This window comes from Rhinopithecus bieti, unplaced genomic scaffold (genome assembly GCF_001698545.2).
Source record: "Rhinopithecus bieti isolate Rb0 unplaced genomic scaffold, ASM169854v2 scaffold_1599, whole genome shotgun sequence".
NCBI lineage: Eukaryota > Metazoa > Chordata > Mammalia > Primates > Cercopithecidae > Rhinopithecus > Rhinopithecus bieti.
This window is the reverse complement of record NW_016804139.1, coordinates 5,102,205-5,123,072: the sequence shown is the minus strand read 5'-3', so window position 1 is coordinate 5,123,072 and position 20,868 is coordinate 5,102,205. Positions and strand designations below refer to the sequence as shown.

The following is a 20,868-nucleotide window of genomic DNA, read 5'->3' as shown; positions in this document are numbered from 1 at the left end:
AGGGAACAGCAAGTTCAAAGACACAGGAGCAGCATCATGGCTAGTGTGCTGGTGGGATGGCCACCATTTGTAGGCCACTCTATAGGTTGTGGCTTATGTTCTATGGAATGGTATGGTTTTGAGCAGAGCAGTAACATGATTTGCTTACATTTTAATGGGATCACTCTGACTCATTTTTAAGAGTAGACTATGGTTCAGGGAGGGGTCATCAGAATCAGAGAAGTCAGTCTGGAGACTACTGTGTTTATTTTGGCAGGAGATAATGGTGGCTCCTTTAAGTGGTAATTAGTAAAATAAAAGGCCAATTAGCAAGGTCAATGGCAAAGTCAACTCTGGCTGTAATCACAGAGAGAAACAATTGTCCCCTATGTTGAGTAGACATCAGAGTTGAAAGGAAGTACTAGATGGTTCCCTCCTGACTTGAGGTGAAACCTTCCTGAACTCCCGATTCATGGACTCCACCATCCCAACCCATCACTATCTTTTTCCTCCAAATCTGAATCCTATTTATCTCTTTTCTTTTCTAACCTAAAGCTATTAACATCTCCTTTACCAGCTCCTTCCCTGTGTATAAACAATGTCCAATCTCTTCTACATTAAAACTAAACTCTTCCACTGGTATCTACCCAGCACTATGGCCAGTTTCCTCCTCATCACTCTTCCAGCAAAGCTTTCTGTAAGTGCTGTCTCTATTGGTGGTCGCTGCTTTCTTCTCATCCTCCTTTTCACCCTCTGCAATTTGGCTTCTGCTTGTGCGCTCCACTCCCTAGTACTTCATCCAGGGCACTTGGGCTGTCCTGATCATGCCCAGTAATGACTCCCATGTTGCCACACCCCAAAGAGACCTTCGGATTCTTACCTTACTAGACTTTATTGTTTCATTTCCGAACTATCAATCTCTGTTGTGTTTATTTCCATAAACTGTTCATTCTCTGTCTCCTTTGTGGATGCCTTTTCCTTATGGTTCTTGACGTGTTCTGGAGTTTCCTGCTCGCCTCATGGAGCTCACCACCTTGTATAACTCCCCCAGTAACCTCATCTACATCATGGATTTAACCAGTACTTCCTGATTAATAATTCTCAAATCCCTGTCTCTTTCTCTGACTTGTCCTCTGAGCCTCAAATCTGTACCAACTTCTAGTTGAGTCTAAATCCCCACAGGCACCTCAGATGTAATTTGTCCAAAACTGAGATCATTATTCCACTACTCCTCCTGTAAAGAGTCACCTGGTGTCCACGATGGACTCCTGGAAGGTATCACAAACTCCTCTCTTTATCTTTTTATGCCACAAAAAGCTAGTTCATCACTAAATTCTTCCACTTTTGTCATCTAAATATGTCTGTAATCTGTCCCCACTTCTCAATTTCTCCTATGCAAATCCTTGTTTAAAGACCTTATTGTTTTGCCTCCTACAGTAGTAATCTTCTATTTAGTATCCCCCGCCTGCAGTATTGCTGACCTCAAGCTAATCTTCCACAGACCTATCAGCAAAATGTATCCCAAACACAAATCTGACTGTAACAGATCCCACTTAAACTTCTCAGTGGCTTTGCTTCACCTCAAGGATAAAGTCCCATTTCTTCATATGGCGTCCTTGACTGTCTAGGACATTTCACCCTCCATTGTACACTCTCTACCCTATTCACACCCAAATCCTGGCAATTTCCCGCAAATGCCCACCTTCAGTTCTATGCTCTGACCCAAGCGTCCCATTTGCCTAAAATGTTATGTCCCTAGTGGCTTTTAAAGCGGGAAGACATCATGCTCAGAAGTGAACTTCTCCTGAGAGGTATAATGGGAGAGCAAGACTATATACTTTGGAAATGGATCAAACTCTCTGCACCTTAGTTTTCACGTGTATATCTATAAAAAAATGAGGGTTACAGATGGGGTTGTTAGATGGTGAGGCATGCCAGGGACAGGCACATATTAAATGCTTTCTGAATGGCAACAACTTCAGCTCAGGTTCAGCTCATCAGGCGAGACTCTTTTTATGTCCTCTCTGTCCTGCAGCTAATTTAATCATGCCAGCACTGTGCCCTCAGAATATTATTTTTTAACTCCCATAAATCACAGTTACACTTGAGATTGACATTGCCCATCTGCTACACTAAGCTATAACATTATTTTGGAGAAAGACCACATCCTATTCCTCTTATTCCTTCTACATGATCAGCACCTCACACATGGCTGGGCACACCGTAGGCTGTGGGACAAATATGAGTTGGGCATCTATTAGGTGATTGAAAGAAAAACTGTAAGGTCCAATGGCAAGAATATCTTTTCATTCCTCTCTAACATGCATGTGTTATCATTACCCTATCCTTGTGTTTTCTTTCCAGTTAAAATAATATCTAGGATGGTTTTAATTTTCTCCGATGAGGGAGCACAGTAAAGAGTTAGTAAAAGAAAACAGCAGAAAATATACAAGGGGAGGCTGCAGAAAATCTAGGTTATAACCCAGATCTGCCACTGAGTCAATATGTGGCCCTGAGCAAACCATTTACCTTCTCCAATCCCCAGATTTCATATCTGTAAATTGAGGATAATCATGTTTGTCCTAATTTTGAGAGTTGGGAGAATCAAGTGAGACCTATAATGCATGTGAATGAGCTTTGTGGCATTTTGAGCGCCCTCGTAATAGAAAGCATTGTGCATTTGAGAGACACAGTACTAGGCACACAGTAATAGTTGTATTCAACTAAAGAGTATCCTCTTGGATATTTGAAAATTTCTAAGTCGCTGGCTTTTATGATACATTAAAAATTACATGCACTTGCATGCTATGCATTCTTTTACATAACGATTAAAAATGCAGCATCATACTATGAAAAATTAAACTAAACTCAACACTGCAAGCATAATTGTAACTCTGATAGTATGTTAACGAGTCCACATTTGTACTTACCTCCCTGTGGAAAGAACTGTGAGTAAATCTCTTTGAAGGTTTCTTCATTAACGACACCACTGGGGCATTCCTAGGGAAAGTGGCAGAGAAGCAAAATGAACAAAGTACTCATAAAACTGATTTTTTTTGCACATTTTGAAACAGAACCGCCTACCATGCAAAGCTGCACCAAGAAAGTTAACCATTCATCCATTATTACAAAGGGAATAAAAGCACACTATAAACTTATCTTTGTTCCAGTCCTCACAGGAAAAAAAAATGTAGATGTAAATATCTTTGCATATTAAGTATCAAAGGTGTGATGTATTCAGAAACACAGTGCTGCTTTTAAGAACACATCTGTTTATTATAAATGAAGTAAAAGGAAACTGCATTTCTTTTTCACACAGCAAGCATGTTGCAAGATGTTTATAATATGGTCTTTGGTGAATCTTGGTTTTGTCTTCTCCAGGTTTTCTGAACCCACATAATCTTTGGTTCAATGGCAAAATTACTCCATTGGCATCTCCAGTGGCTCAAGAAGTTTCAAGCAGGAATAGATACTAATGCTTGTTAGCAGGATATCTAGGCATACCCGAGACATGGTTCTGTAACAAGTGACCTTGGGTGAGATAGAATCCCATGATATTTTTGAACTTCTGGAAAGGAGAGTCTGCAAAGAAACGGCATGGCCTGGGCTTAATAGATCCCCACCTTTGTCCCTGGGTCAACTTATCAAAGAACGATGGACATTGATCTTGGGAACTACACCCATGTTGGACTACTGACCGGGAGGGGCCATAGGGCAAGGCTAGCCCTCTGAGAGTGGTTTTGGCATTTTGCTATAAAAAAAAAAGAAAAGAAAAGAAACTTTAAAGTGTCAGAAGGGGGCTACCTTGGTGGTGAATATAAAGTTTGAGCAAGCAAATTGTCCCCCAATCTCTGGAAATTCCTCCATTTTTTGAAGTTATAAGAACCATTCTGGTTAAGAATGTCAGGCATAGAGGCCCCCTGAGTGGTGGAGACTGACAATCACATGATAGTCCAGAATTGAATCACATGTGAGATATTAACTGTACGATGATCCTTTGTTATCCATGGTGCATTGCTTCCAGGACCACCACGGATACCAAAATCCATGCACACTCAAGTCCCACACTTGGCACTGTAGAACCTGCAGATAACAGAAGTTGGTCCTTCCTGTCCTGTATCTTTGATCTGCATTGGGCTGTGGATGCTGAAACTGCAAATTCAGAGGGGCGACTATATTTATTGGCAAAAATCCACATATAAGTGGACCCACACACTTCCAGCTAGTGTTGTTCAAGAGTCAACTGTACATTATAAGTGGAGAAGTGGTAAGTTCTGTTTAGTCTCGTAGTAGATTCTCGTGAACAGTCCCATGTGATCAGAGCTCCCCTGACTCTAGCTGTCACAGCACTCCCACGCCACCTAACGTCCACCCAGGACTAAGTTCACTGGGGAAGGATGAATGGTGTGCTAACTCCCCAACAGGCCTGATTTTAGACATGAATATTCTGTGTACTCTAAATTCAATACTGTGCCTGGCATCTTTATCAATCACCTACGGTAGTATTTAAAACATCACTTAACCCTTTAAATCATTGTTCCCTCACTAATAAACTTACTTTCTGAATTTGGTCTTTCTTTATTCCAATGAGGCAGTTACTCAACTGAAATGTGCTTCACCTGCAGAATTTTCTATTTTCTCATTTGTTGTTTTGAAAGGTAGGACCTTTGATACATAAACAATGTTAGCAGTTCCAATGTGAATTTGTGTTTACAGAGCTTCTCAATATGGTTTTATCCCATTTGTTAATGATAATGAGCTTAGGTAGGCAAAATAGCTGCATTCACAGAGGCAGAACTGGAGGTGCTGAGTGGCAAAGCACTTTGTTACACACTAAGCCAGTGGGGAAGCTGGAATGTGGACTTGGGACTCTCCAGGTCACAACAAGGTTTCATATTAGATGACCCCTATGGAAATAATGATGACCTCAAGGACCTAAGAGAATTGGAGCAAAGAAAAAAACAACCAAAAACAAAAGAGCAGGCAAGTGAACTGTGATGGTTGATTTTATGTGTTTAACTTGTCTGGGTCATAGTGTCCAAGTGTTTGGTCAAGCATTATTCTGGATAGTTCTATAAGGTTGTTTTTGAGATTACATGGATGCAAAAGTAACTGTGATTTTTGCTATTACTTTCAATACATTTAAGCTGGTGGACTTTAAGTAAAGCAGATTGCCCTCTATAATGTGAAGGGGCATGATTGAATCAGTTTATGGCCTGAGAAGAACAAAGACAGACCTCCCCAGAGAAAAAGAGTGTTCTTCAGACATCATCTGTAATATTGGCTTCCCTTGTTCACCAATACCCTGCCTTTGGACTTGAACTGTAACTGTTTTCTGAGGCTCCAGCTTGCCAGACCCCTCCACTAGATATCAAGCTGGCCAAGGCTTCACAAAGTGTGAGCCAATATCTTAATAAATCTCTTTATACTCACGCATCTTATTAGTTCCATTTCTCTGAAGGACCCTAATACATAAATGAATTAACAAAGATTGACTGTGGTATGTATACAGTCAATCTTTCAAACATTTTGACTATCTAGCTGGCACCAATAGACCCATTTTAAGACTAAACACTTTGGAGTTGGACCCTCTCACACATGGAAATTGTGATTTATTGGCTGTTTAATGCTAAGCCATTTGCTTGGGATAATAAGGAGAGAGTAAATACCTGGCTCTCTGCCATCAGGTGGCAAGCTTTTGCAAAGTTAGAGTTGGAAAGGTGCCGGGGAGTTAACGTTGATGCTGATAAAGGAAGAGGATTGCAAGAAAAGGGACCTGTGCACTCAACAAACTTGCTAGCTGCCTTCAGTCTCTAGATATATTTGATAGATATAATGTGAAATGAATTTGTAAACTGACTATCTGACATGCACGAGTTTTATGTTTAATCACATATCTGTGTCAGAGGAAATCTTTTCTCTGCCAAATGAAAACTGCTGGCCAAGTTTCAGGTTGGAAAGTCTCACCAGATAAATTTGTCTTTATCCATCTTATATTCATTACGTTAGTTTACATCTCTATGAACACATATTGTATGCCTATTATTCCAGGAGTCTCCTAGGAACTGGGACTGCTACAATAAATGAGTCAAAAGTCTCACCATCATGGAACCTCTATCCAACTAGAAGAATAAAGACTGTCTTTGTTCGGGCTGCTTTAACAAAATGACATAGACTAGGCAGCTTATAAACAATAGAAATTTATTTCTCATAGTACTGGAGGCCAGAAAGTCTAAGACCATAGGGTCAGCAGATTCAGCACTTGATGAGTGAACATTCCTGGTTCATATATGGAACCTTCTAGCTGTGTCCCCACATGGTGACAGGGGCAAGCTAGCTCTGTGGGGTCTTTTATAAAAGGACACTCATCTCATTCATGAAGTCTCTGCCTACATGATCTAATCATCTCCCAAAGGCCCCACCTCCTAATACCATCACATTGGGGGTTAGGATTTCAACATACTAGGTTCTGAAGGGACACAAACATTCAGACCATAGCAAAGACCAAAAACTAGATAAAAGATTAAAAAATCAAATCCAAGAATTATGATCTTTTATTTATTCCCAGAGACTTTTTATTGAAACTAGTGCATTTTAACCTTCAGGTGAGTAAAGGATGCTAGTGATTTACAAGATGGTATACGTTCTCTGACTTTTTCCTCACTGTTTTTGTGCAGTGATCTCTCCATAAAAGTGGTCTCTCTACTGCTCCATCAAGAATGAATTTGGCCAGGCTGCATGTGAAGCAAAGTGTAAACCACAAACAATGTGCTATATTAGTTAACTTGCTGCTGTAGCAATCAGGTCTTCAAATATCCCTTAATCAAAATGCTTGGGAACAGAAGTGTCTTGGATTTTAGATTTTTTGGGATTTGGAATATTCACATTAGACTCACAGGTTGTGTTAGTTCATTTTCATACTGCTATAAAGAACTGCCCAAGTCTGGGTAATTTATAAAGGAAAGAGGTTTAATTGACTCACAGTTCAGTATCCCTGGGGAGGCCTCAGGAAACTTACAATCATGGTGGAAGGCAAAGGAGAAGGAAGGCACAAGGTGCCTCACAAGGTGGCAAGAAGGAGAAGTGCTGAGTGAAAGGGAGAAGCTCCTTATAAAACCATCAGATCTTATGAGAACTCACTCACACTATCATGAGAACAGCATGGGGGAAACTGCCGCCATGATTCAGTTACCTCCACCTGGTCTCTCCCTTGACATGTGGGGATTATGGGGATTACAATTCAAGATGAGATCTGGGTGGAGACACAAAGCCTAACCACATCACCAGTTGAACATACCTAACCTGAAAATCTGAAATGCTCCAATAAGCATTAACTTTGAATGCCATGTTGTCACTCAAAAAGTTTTGGATTTCAGAGTATTTTGCTCTTTTGGATTAGGGATATTCAACCTGTATAACACATTTAAAAACCATGTAGTATATTTCTTATTCACATAACAATCAGGTGAGTACAGATCAACTGATGGTTCTTCTAAGGACAGAGGCTAAGGAAGATTTGGTGACTTTAACATGGCTCCAACAGTCTCTGTGACTATCTCATCCAGAAGGAGGAAAAGAACGCTGAAGAAAGTGCATGGAAGCTTTTTATGGGCCAGGTCTTAAAGTGGTATACATCATTTCTATTCTCATTTTTTTGTTGTTAGAGATCACTTAATGTGTCTACCCCAAACAAAATAAGTCTGGTATGGCCAGGAAGAAGATAAGAATGCAGATTTGGTAAAAAGTTTGGAATATCTATCCCTGTGACATGTTTAAAAGATACTCCAAGTGTCTGTGTTCTGAAATAGTTCTCCCACTGACGCTTTATTTATTGATTTTTATTTTTTATTTTTGTAAAGATGGGATCTCACTATGTTGCGCAGGCTGGATTTGAACTCCCTGCCACAAGCAATCCTGTCTTGGCCTCCCAAAGTGCTGGGACTACAGGTGTGAGCCCAGCCTCCCACTGATGTTGTAACATGAAGATTATCAAGTCATTTAGCAGTATAAATTGTCTCCATTTCCCAGGTGTCATTTTTAAAGACTGTTTACTTGCTTCAAGTAAACAAGTACAATGAAGGTTAAACATCTGGGCATGAATTTGTTTACTGGGTTTTCCTAAGGATCCAAGAAGCAGTAGGGTTCCTGGGTTTAGGGAAAGTGAGAAATGCCTCACCCATCCATCTTTTGAAAATTTGCTGTAAGCTTCTACTAACCCTTATGGTTCTGTATTCTATTTTCTAATGAAATTTTGTCTGATTATTAGCAAATGATTATTTCATGAAAATATGCCCTCTATAGAAAAAAATTAAAGAAAATGAAAATCACCTATAACCTGACTACTGTAAGAGTATACTGGTCATTTATCTAAGCATATATACTATAGAAATACAGTTTTAATAAGACAAAATTACAGTATTTTATCTTCTTTTTTTAAGTTTAGGATAAATATCCTGAACATTTTTTACATCATGATTTTTAATGACCGCATAATAATGCATCCACTGAACTTACCATACTGTTGCATATTGAGACGACTTTGGCATTTTCGCACTACATAGGAATAATGATGTAATTAATATTCTATGCATCCATCTGTGACTGCACCTGTGGTTCTTTCTTTATGACTAATCCCAGAAGGAGAATCATAAGACCAACGAGTTAAACCATTGAAAGGTCTTCCTATGCACAGTCATGGTGCTTTCCAGAAATGCTGCATCCATTTGTGCTGCCACCGCAACCTTATGAGAAAGTCTCACACGGAGAGGAGCTACTGACCAGAATCACATGGAGTTGGATGCACACACAACCCCATGAACAAACAGCAATAATTTGCTTCCCTGATGAATCTAATCATCATTCTGAAAATTACTAGTGGATACTAAGGCGTTTGGACAGGTCGCTTCAAGGGATAAAGCAATTTGCCTGTTTTTCACGCAGACAGGGTTGCTCTGATGGCAGTCAGCGGAACCACATCACCACAATCACAATGGTTTATTGAGTACAAAATAAACAACTCCATTCTTTCTTATGTAGACCATTACTTTTAACATTTTCGTCAACACTGAAAGGTGGGTATTATTTAGACATGAGGACAATGAACTTGGAGAGATGAAATCACTTGTTTGAGTCACACAGGTTTTGATGGAGACATCTATTTGCTCATTTATTCAATAAGTAGTTATTTAATGCCTTCTAAGTGTCATTAAATAGTCCATATGCCTTTTACTATTCTGGGCACTGGAGATACAGGAATGAGTTTTTAAAATTCCATTTTTTTTTTTTTTTTTTGCTCTTGTGGAATATAACATTTAGTGGAATCAAATTCACAACTCTGACTCCATGAATTGCAATGTTTTCTTGCCCTCTGGATTATTACTTTTTCTTCTATTAGGACTGAAAACATGTTCTCCTGGAGAGTCATCTGTGGAAATCCTTCTTTTGGGAAGATGTACTAGGTGTGTTTGTACCCAGAGGCACCCATCGCAGCTGCGTTAGAGAGAGGCATGTGCAAAGGGAAGCCATTTCAATCAAAATTGGGAGCACCGATTAAAATTTATTGTGTATTGTAGCTTGAGAGATTTGAGGAAAATACTTTCTTTTTAGAAATCTTTGGTTTTAGTACAACAAGAACCTCCCCACCTTCCTCTTTGCCACATACTCTTTACTGTTACCGTAAATGGCTAGACAGTAATGGCCTGAGGAAAATGTTATGGTTTTTAGGACCAGTCAAATGAATTGCTCCATCCAATATTTAGGAGCTGGAGGTCCCTGGTTCTGCTGGCTGGTATAGTCATCTATGATGACCATTGCATTTCTTTTATTGACTCTGAAACCTTTCGCTATGATATGATAACACAATAAATGTGGAATAAGGTTTTCTTTGCAATATAACTGCCATAGATTTGTCAGTTGGTGAAGAAACAGTTGCCTTTTGGGGCCTTACTGCTGTATTCCCTGATGAGCCTTTTCAGTCCTCTCAGGCCATGTGGGGACGCATGTGAGGGTCAAGATTAGCTGTAGATATGCAATGAATACTATGCTAGTACTAATATCAATTCTAACAAGGCATTATTACTATTATAATAATCAGCATAAATACTTTATTAGTATTGATATTTTATTATTAATGTGATGATGACAATGATACTGATGATGATGAGCTAAAACACATGAGCACTTTATATGTTCCAACATTGCATTAAATGTTTTACATGGATTATCTCATGGGAATAGAAAGATGTTCGTATTAACTCCATTTTACAAATGAATAAACTGTCTTAGAGAGGGGCCACTGCATTCCCATAATTAGAAAATATCAGATCTAATCTATGGATCACAGAATCAGGAAACTTGAGTGTTTAAAGCAACTTTAGAGGCTGGGCACAGTGGCTCATGCCTGTAATCCTAGTACTTTGGGAGGCCAAGGTGGATGGATCACCTGAAATCAGGAGTTCAAGACCAGCTTTGACAACATGGTGAAACCCTGTCTCTACTAAAAATACAAAAATTAGCCAGGCATGGTGGCACATGCCTATAATCCAAGCTACCCAGGAGGCTGAGGCAGGAGAATCACTTGAATCCGGGAGGCGGAGGTTACAGTGAGCCAAGATCATGCCACTACACTCCAGTCTGGGTGACAGAGCAAAATTCCATCTCAAACAAAAAAACAAACAAACAAACATAAAGCATTTTTAGAGACAATTCTATTCAATGGCCTCATTTTGAAGGTGAGGGGATAGAGGTTAAGGAGGTTATAGGAATTGACCATAGACACACAGGGGGCCGCTGAGCCTGACTGCATGTCTAGGTTTCCTGAGGTCTAGGACTAAGAATGAATAAGATATGTAGATTATGCTATTATCCTAGCCCTCTACCTTGCACACCATATTTGGTCGTTTAATATTAGCTGTTAGCACCATGGTAATGGTTTAGGATTTGGTAAGCAGAACTCCATCATGCAACGAGTCACTGTAACATCAATGCTGGTAGACCAAGGATAAATCATATTTATCAACGTGGTTGAATCTAGAATAACACAGGTCTGAAATGCAATAAGCTTATGAAGCAGATATGAATTATGCCTTCTACTCTAGTGTTATAAGTTGAATTACTCTATCTAATATCATCAGAATTTACCCTAAAAGACAGGCATATCTTAATTGTAAATGATAGCTGAGGAGAATAAAGACCACCATTATGGAAATAAATGTCAGTAGAAACCTAGGAGCCTCTTATTTATTAATTTAAATGAAAGTTTTCCCCAGCGATGCTTACATGAGTATGTTTGAAATCATCACGGAAAGTGTTGGGAAGGGTGCTTTGGAGAAAGATCCATGTATGCATAGGAAATTGCTAAGAAACATATTTTGTGAGTGCTTCATGAGTTATTATACTTTCACCTCATAAGGAAACCTTTCAGCATTTCCTGGAAGGTTTTCAAAGCTCCGTTGCAATGCATGAGAAATAGCTGCAGTGGTATGCAAATCAGATGTATAATAACCTCATATAATTATAATATTGTCCACTCCAATAATCTTTGCCCACTGTATTAGCTGAAATCCTCTCTTCCCCTAAATCACTCTCTTCTGGTATGTGTCTTCTCAGGATCAGAATTGTTATTAAGCATTTAGAGACTTCTTCAGGAATAAAAAAGGAATTATAGTAAGACATTTCATAGGAAAAAACAAAACTAAAAGTGCTTGTGAAATAGTTATTTGGGGATCCTTTCATGATACCTGTAATGCCACATTACATGTGTATATTTCACCAGCTCTCACACCCACCCCTGGTGCTAAAGAGAACATACAAGGTAGTCTGCTCGGTCTATCAGTTAAAATAGTATTTAGCTATTCAGTGTGACAATTCAGAGATTCTCTGGCATTCTATAATTGTAGATGAATTTTCAAAATTTAAATGACACAATCCTACAATCTGTGCTGCTGATAACACCAGATTCTGTGGACTTCTCTACTCTCTTTAGAGTTAGTAAATACAGGGCACGGACTAACCTTTATGAAGTTTAGAATAGGGAATATTAAAAATATTTATGCTGAATGAATAAATCTTCAGTTGTTAGCTTTTAATAAATTAGAAAATGAATTTGCTCTGATAATGTCCTTCAAAACTTTGGTCTAAATTTTTAGAACTCCTAAGATCAAGACCAACATAGTCATGGGGGTTCCGATAACCCCATGATTGCCCACAATGACTATGATCACAGAAATTAAGGGGAGATGGCTAGGATCAAGAAAAAAACACTTCTTATCTCAACATAAAGAGCTTAACATAGTCAAAACTGGACTCTAAAAGTTCATTTAAAACTATAGGATTAACCTTTCAGTTTTCAAAGCAAAAAAGCTGATCACAAAGAACTAGAACTGGCTATAAATTTCTGTTCTAATATGCCCAGGTGTTTGAACTCCTAGCAACTGATTTATTCCTTCTTAGTGTAAATGTTCTCATCTGATATAACAGGTAAGTAATACTAACATCACAGGTAAGCAAAAGAAATGAAAATTAAACTAGACAATGGATGAAAGAAACTCAACCAATTTTAAAAACTGAATATACTCAACATGTTGGGTATTTTCTTGTTTCCAAAGTCTGCATTAACCACCTCTTCCGTTTCCTGAACACACTTCTGGGGTCAAAGTAGTTAAATATGAATTGCAGATTAAAAAAAGAAACAGCCAATGGTGGGAAAAGGCTGACCTAGATACTATCCTTGGCAAAGGAATGAGAGCTGGGTGACCAAGATTCAACTCAGCTGCCTGAGTGCAAGGATGTGGGCACATTCTGAGCCCCACGAGTTCTCAAGGTCACTCAGGATGAAGCAGAAATCCAAGGTGCTAGGCAAAGGTTCTCTCCCCTTCTAGTTCTGCCCTCTAACCGTATGGAAGAAGGAAATTACATGAGATTTACAGCCAAAACAAAAACAAAAACAAATAAACAAACAAAAAACTGGCTCAAGTTTCAGCTCTACTACTAACCAAGAAATAATTGAAAAGTTCTGCTTTGAGTCTTCGTCTTTAAAGCTGCAGGAAACAATAGCATCTTACAGTAAAGAAATGAAAACTAATTGGCATCACGTATAGAAAGATTCTAGCATAATACTAAGCATTCTACAAATTTTATTTATTTTTACTATTATCTCTTCAAGTAACTTAAGTTGATTCTGCAAAAAGAGATTTTCCAAATTTTGTAGGAAAAGGCTTCAGGGATTGGGCCCAATCCCTGAATCTTTAGTGGAATGCATGTAGAATTCTTTGATTTAGGGAGACTTTTAAAAGGAATTTCCCAACTTTATCCTGAAGAGGGTGTCCATTTTGTCAGGGTCTTTTAAAAACTTATGATGTAGTTAAATTCTATAGGCATCCAAAACCATTTAGTGGAAAAAAAAAAAGACAATGGTGCCCTGGGAGAAAGCTTATGTATCAGTTTCCTATTGCTGCATTAAAAAATTACCATAAACTTAGTAACTTTAAACACACAAATTTATTATCTCACAGTTCTGTGGGATAAAAGAGTGTGACATGGCTGAGCTGTGTTCTCTGCTCAGTCTCACACTTAAACCGGCTATGGTTCTCATCTGGGCCTTGCAGTCCTCTTCCAAGCTCATTGACGTTGTTGGTAGAATTCAGCTTCTGTGGTTGTAGGACCCAGGTCCCTGTAACCTTGTGGCTGTTTACTGGGGGCTTCTCTCTCAGTTTCATTCCATCTTCAAACCAGTAAATAAAGGCCTGTTGAGTCCTTCTCACACTCTGATTCTCTCTGACTTCCCCTTTGGTAAAGGACTGGTGTGATTAGATCAAGCCCACAAAGATTATTTCTGTATCTTAAGGTCAACTGCCCTGAGACTTTAATTATATCTGCAAAATTTCATCACAGCAGTACCCTGATTAGTATTTGATTGAATAACCAAGAGACAGGGATCTTGAGTGGCTGCCTTTGGGTATCTATTAATACCTACCGCAGCCTGCTTCTTCTGAACATGAGTTCATGTTGGTTTTCACAGCAGTTCTTGCTTAACAACAGCCTTTTTTTTTTTTTTTTTTTTACAGTTCTACTCAGAAGTGTATCTACCACAACTAGCAATTATATTTCTTGATGCCTGCCATAGTTTAATGCGATTTGAAAGGACTCTATTCTGTCAAGGCTTTAGTCTCAGCAGTGTAAAGACCAGCTGTGAGGCCAAAATTCAGTATTTTTATGAGTGCTAAAAATAGTATCCCATATGCTGAGTGTTCCCCGCCTATAGCATGTCTGCCTATATCCAGAGCAGAAATAAATTTTTTTAGATTTTACTAATTGATTAGATCACTTTCAAGTTGGCATGACATCAGCCTAATGATACTGACCAAAAAAAACAAAAACAAAAACAAAAAAAAACTGCGTAAAGAATTCTACTTAAAAGAAACACTCAGTGTTTCAATCAGAAAGAATAAAATAAAATACAGCAGGCACTCCATATTGCAGGTGCAGCATCCACAGATTCAACTAACTGTGGCTTGAAAATATTTGAAAAAATAAAAATAAAAAATAAATAAAAAATAAGGCAGGTGCCGTAGCTCACGCCTATAATCCCAGCACTTTGGGAGGCTGAAGTGGGCGGATCACCTGAGGTCAGGAGTTGGAGTCCAGCCTGGCCAACATGGTGAAACCCCGTCTCTACTACAAAATACACCCCGTCAAAAATACAAAAAATTAGCCGGGCATGGTGGCATGTGCCTGTAGTCCTGGCTACTCAGGAGGCTGAGACAGGAGAATCACTTGAGCCCGGGAGGTGGAGGTTGCAGTGAGCTGAGATCATGACCTTGCGCTCCAGCCTGGGAGACAGAGCAAGACTCCATCTCAAAAAACAAACAAACAACCAAACAAACAATATAAATGAAAAACAATACAGTATAAAAACTATTTACGCAGCATTTCCATTGTATTAGGTATTATAAGTAATCTAGAGATGATTTAAAGTACATGGGAGGATATATAGGTTGTATGTAAATACTACACCATTTCATACAAGGAGACTTAAGTGTCCCCAGATTTTGGTATCCATGGGGGGTTCTGAACTCAGTCCCTCAAGAATACAGAGAGATGACTGTATGGAGATGATGGTATACACATACGTTCATCTGCACATACGTGGTTTTATAAAACCTTTTTTTTTTTCCTGAAGATTTACAACAATCTATTCTCTCTCAGTCTGATTTTTGTCACCTGCTGAATTGGCTAGATTCTGGCCCCTTGATAACTTCATTTCGACTATCATCTCTGGACCTTTATGTGAGATTACACATTTTCCTCATGTGTAAGCCATTCTTTATTGATCTTTTTTGTTACTTATAGTCAAAAGTATTCTAACATAAGCTACCACCTTCTTGTCCTTGCATTACATCTTTCTACAGAAAGAGAAAATAAAAATGCGTTGAGTTTACAGATTGCTGACAAGTTTGGCGAAATGTCTGCTGGAGAAAGAAGTGTAGTCTCTAGATTACAGTGGTGGGTGCGCATATGCGGGTCCAGATTTCTGAAGAACGTCTTTTAAAGTCTATCCGAAGACACTTTGAGAAAGCATAGGAATTGGGGGTGAATAAAACTTTTTTTTTTTTTTTGAGACGGAGTCTCTCTGTCGCCCAGGCTGGATGGCAGTGGTGTGATCTCGGCTCACTGCAACCTCCGCCTCCTGGGTTCAAGTGATTCTCCTGCCTCAGCCTCCCGAGTAGTTGGGATTACAGGCACCCACCACCAAGCTCTGCTAATTTTTTTTTGTATTTTTAGTAGAGATGGGCTTTCACCGTGTTAGCCAGGATGGTCTCGATCTCCTGACCTCGTGATCTGCCTGCCTCGGCCTCCCAAAGTCCTGGGATTACAGACGTGAGCCACTGTGCCCGGCCAAATAAAACTAACTTTTAATAATCATTCATGGTCTGCTGGGCACTGAGCCATGTGGTATAGGAGATACATGTTCTCATTAAATCCCTGACAAGTAAAAGAGGTAGATGTTTTCCCACACGATGTGTAAGAAATGAGCACAGCGAGGTTTAAAGAACTTTCCCAAGGTCACTGGGACTGGGATTTGAACTTGAGTTTGACTACAAAGCTTTTACATCTTCCTAAGTTTGAAAGATGAGTGCACCTGCGGGAGGAAAGTTAACTGAGGGGTAACTTTTATCTCAATGTCTTTCAATCCTATTAATCACTAAAACACAGAGTATAGTCATTTGTTCAACACATATTCATATACCAAGCACTTGGCTATGCACAGGAGCATAATGGTGAATCAACAAGCATGGCCCTCATCCAAAGGAGCTTACTATGGAGGAAGCTGTCAGTATTCAAATACTGACATAAATAAATATCATATTGAAACCCTCAGGGCAAAACAGCATGAAAACTTGAATTGTTTTTTACAAATAAATTGAAATGTCCCAGGTGAGGGGATGGAGGACAGGACCTCAAGGTCTCTGGTCAGCTGCTTTTGTGAGGCAGGTTCAGGATAGGTCAGATTCAGCTCTAAATACATTTTATTATACATTTCTGGTCATCTGTTTTTGTGAGCAGGTTCAGGACAGGTCAGATTCAGCTCTAAACAAATTTTATTACACATTTTGTTGCCTTTCTCTCTCTCTTTTTTTTTTTCAGAGTTTCACTCATGCCTCCCAGGCTGGAATGCAATGGCACTATCTCGGCTCACTGCAACCTCCATGTCCCAGGTTCAAGCGATTCTCGTGCCTCAGGCTCCCGAATAGCTGGGATTACAGGGCCCGCCACTATGCCCGGCTAATTTTTGTATTTTTAGTGGAGACGAGGTTTCACCATTTTGGCCAGGCTAATCTCGAACTCCTGACCTCAGGTGATCCGCCCACTTCAGCTTCCCAAAGTGCTGGGATTACAGGCATGAGCCACCACGCCTGGCCCCTTTCCCTTTCTTACTGCCATTCTGAGAAAAGAATAGTTTGTGCCTCTTGCATAAATTTCTCCATGAGCTACCATTACCAGCAGCAGCCCTGAGTCTCTGAAATTAAAAAATAAAATAAAATAAAATGAAATAAAAAGTTTCGCCTGCTTAATTAAGTTCTTGTTGCAAAACTTTCTTAGTTATTACTCTCAGTTGTAGCTTTTGGAATTTAACAGCCCCTCACTTATGAGCCACTCGGTATCACTTACTAGCCTGGAACTTTGAATAGGTTACTAAACTTCTTCAGGCTGGATTTTATCATCATTTATTTATGCAGGACGTATTTTTGAAATTGTTGCAATTGTTGCAAGTACTTGAGAAGTTTCTACCCTCCTTTGCCTTCTCCTAGTGCTTCTTCAGAGACTATGAAGGGAACAATTATCAAGGGTCACAGTAGCTGCCTAAAAGGAATCTGTGTCTAGGACTTCGATGCTTCCGGCCTCTCAGTGGGGCAGTAAAGCCTCTCTCTCCTCCCCATGCCAGGCAAGATGACCCAAAAGGAAACTCCCGGGCCTGTTGATTCTGAGCAAGCTGGGGCAGAACACTTCCCTCTGAGCTCAGGGTAAGCTGGTCCGAACGTTCTTAGGACTGTATTGTCATATTGAGGCACAAGGGGGCAGTAGTGTCCTCCATGATAGCTAGAAAAGCGATTTCCAGTTCTTTTTCTTTAGGGATTGTTCTTTTCCTAAGCTTGGTGCCTGTCTGGGTAAATTTCTTTCAAGAAGGCTATTTCCTTTTTATGAACGGTGACAGCCTCATTCCTACATTAGATAATTTAAAAAATTAACTATTTCTGGGAATGGGGCCCAGAGGCTCTGATCTCCTCCATTTTGGATATTACATTTGGAGTGCCTCAGTCTGAATTCGCAATCACTTTTTTGGCATTTGGGCCACCCTTAATTTAGTCACCAAAAATTTGTAGGTCTTAGAAAACAAATAAGCCAGACAACGCCACTAAAGTTCCAAAGCTTGAGTCTGAAAGCCTTATGAAATGGTTAAGTGTACGTGGGCTCTGAAATCAAAGCTGCTTGAGCCTGCTTTGCTGTTTAACAGGGGAACAATTTAAACCTTTAAGATGAAAATAATGACACTACCCTATCTGGAGGTTATTATGAGGCTTAAATAAAGATAACCCATGCACAATGTCTAGCGTCGTGCCTGTATGTATAAACATCCACTGCACATTCCCCATGGAGGGAATTAGTTCTAAAATGATGCTCATTCCGAACCTGTTAGCTTTTGTCATGTTTTCATGTAATGTGGGATATTATGTTTATCCTTGTTAAATACCATCTGCTTATTTAATTTCAGAGGATATTTAGAATACCACACCAATCTTCCACTTTCTTAGTTATTACTCTTAGTTTTGTAGCTTTTGGAATTTAACAGCTCCTTCCTTACGAGCCACACATATCACTTACTAGCCTGGAACTTTGAATAAGTTACTAAACTTCTTCAAACTGGATTTTTATCATCATTAATTAACGCAGGACATATTTTTGAAAGTATATTATATGTCAAAAAGTGTAACAAGAAATGAAGCTAAAACAATCAAGACAGATGAAGTCCCTCTTGGAATTTGATGACTATCAGAGAAGTCACACATAAAACAAAGTTCTGTGTAAATAATAATTCAGTTACAGCTGTGATAAGTGCTACAAACCAAGTATGTAAGGTCTAATTTATAGGGAAGACTTCCCTGAGGATGCAACATTAAAGGAGGGACCTGAAGGATGAGTAAAAATTAGCAGGAGATAGAAGTGGGGAAGAGGCAAAGGAATACTGTGTACAAAAACCTGTGATGTGATGAATGATGAAAGAGACAGCAGATGTGCCTGGGGTGTGTGGTCTGAGACAAGGTTGGTTAATTCGGGGCCTGCTAGTCATGTTAAGAATCAAGGTCTTTGCTATTCATAAGATAGGTATCATATACCTGTTTCTCGGAGCTCTGGAGAGAATTAAGAGATGATTTACATCAGGTACCCAGCACAATCCCAATCACATTCTAAACACTCAGTATCCCTCTCTTTTCTGTTTACTCCACCACAGTTGAATTTTTACCTCTGGTTTATTATTTATTCAGTACATAATTATTTAGCATCTACTGTGTACCAGGCTCTCTGTTGTAAACTGAACAAACGAAAGGGAAAAAGCAGACATGGTCTTGCCTTTATGGAATCTCTCCCCTGATTAGCTGTTATGTTCTTTGTGCATATGAATTTATTTCTAGGGAACAATAGTTTCAACATATATGGGGATTAAAATCTTGTGTTCCTATCTCCAAAAATTAAAAGTAAATAAAAGCAAGCAAGTAAGCACACAGAATAAACTGACATTGCCATGGATTACAATGTAAATAACTCAAGATTATGAACTTGTATGTAGGAGTTACTTCTGCATGTTTCTTTGCTTTTGCTAATGATTAATAATAACAAGGCCAGGCCAGACACAGTGGTTCATGCCTGTAATTCCAGCACTTTAGAAAAACAAGGCAGGAGGACTGCTTGAGGCCAGGAGTCCAAGGCCATCCTGGGCAATATAGTGAGACCCAGGCTCTAAAAATAAATAAATAAATAATAAATAAATAAAATTAGCCAGGAGTGGTGGCATACACCTTTTGTCCTAGCTACTCAGGAGGCTGAGGTGGGAGGATTGCTTAAGCCCAAGAGTTTGAGGCTGCAGTGAGCTATGATTGCTTGCTGCACTCTAGCCTGGGCAACAGAGAGAGAGACTCCATCTTCAAAATAAATACATGAATTAAAAATAATAATAATGATTGTTTTTACAATGTATTCTTGCATATGGTACAGATGATTAGCATAAATCTCTGTACTACTGAAAGTGCTAATAAGGTCTCCATTATATTATCTTAGGGGCTAAGAATCCTCCAGGAAGGCAGAAAAACTCCCAGCTAATAGGCATATCTAATCCCCATACGGTTATGCGGAAACTGAGGCAGTCTTACTCTTATTCCTTTCTGTTTACCTATCTTAATATATTGCATATTTATCTATTTAATATACACAAATGTTGTCTTCTGATAAAGGTCCAGAAACTCCAGGCATATAAAAGAGCCTCAGATCCCAACGATTTGACCATGTTCACTTTTCATTTCCATCTGCACATTTTTCATTTTTAGAGCTCATGGAGAGTCTAGACATTTATTTGCAAATATTATGAAGGTATTATTTCAATCAGCAAGAGATTCTCTTCAAAACTTATATGAGTTTATAACAATTCTTATTCTCTCTAGTGAGGCAGAAAGCTAAAGATTTTATGTTTTTTGCCATGTAATGAAGGAAAAACAAGGCATTTTTTTTTTACTAGTATCTCACAGATATTTTCATTTTCTGGTTTACCAGTTGTTAACCTTAATGCGTCCCAGAAGGAGATTAATATTGGGATTTAAATCATGGGAGCTTTACTTTCGGTTTCTTGTTATCTTTGCTGGGAGATGAGCAGTCTGGGGTGGTTTATTCCCTATATAACCTCTCAAAATTGTACTGTAGTTCAACATACTGAGTAAAATAAGGATCAGTCCCTCCAGTACTTACAATGCTCATATGAAAATAGATGATTTTCTGAAAGAATTAGAATGCTATATTTTATTAATTGTTTCTAGTTAGACTTTAATTCCAACAACTAATATCTCCTTAAGAACCATTTCCTTAATTCTACCATTAGGAAATTATTTAATTCTACCATGATTATGTTTTATTTTTTCCATTTTATGCCACTGTGCCAGGCACTGTCCACTTTATGACATATTTGTGTCAGCTAAACAAATCTGGCTCATCAGTTCAGAATCAACAATGAACGAAATATTATTGTAGATTATATGTCAATACATAGGAGCACAGTTATTACATGTATAACTATTTCTCCAGTTTGTGACCATAAAAGGTAGTTATGAATGGATGAAGACATGA

At 38.9% G+C, this 20,868-nt stretch overlaps 1 protein-coding gene across 5 annotated transcripts in view; it reads right to left on the bottom strand.

Moving 5' to 3' along the window:
• Nucleotides 1-20,868, bottom strand: part of KCNIP4 (potassium voltage-gated channel interacting protein 4) — a 1,247,498-nt gene that overhangs the window by 27,024 nt on the left and 1,199,606 nt on the right. For all 5 annotated transcript variants that reach the window (XM_017866805.1, XM_017866809.1, XM_017866808.1 and 2 more), the window contains one exon: nt 2,910-2,979. In XM_017866805.1, the coding sequence (XP_017722294.1) occupies nt 2,910-2,979 (70 nt within the window). The remainder of the gene's footprint in view (nt 1-2,909; nt 2,980-20,868) is intronic.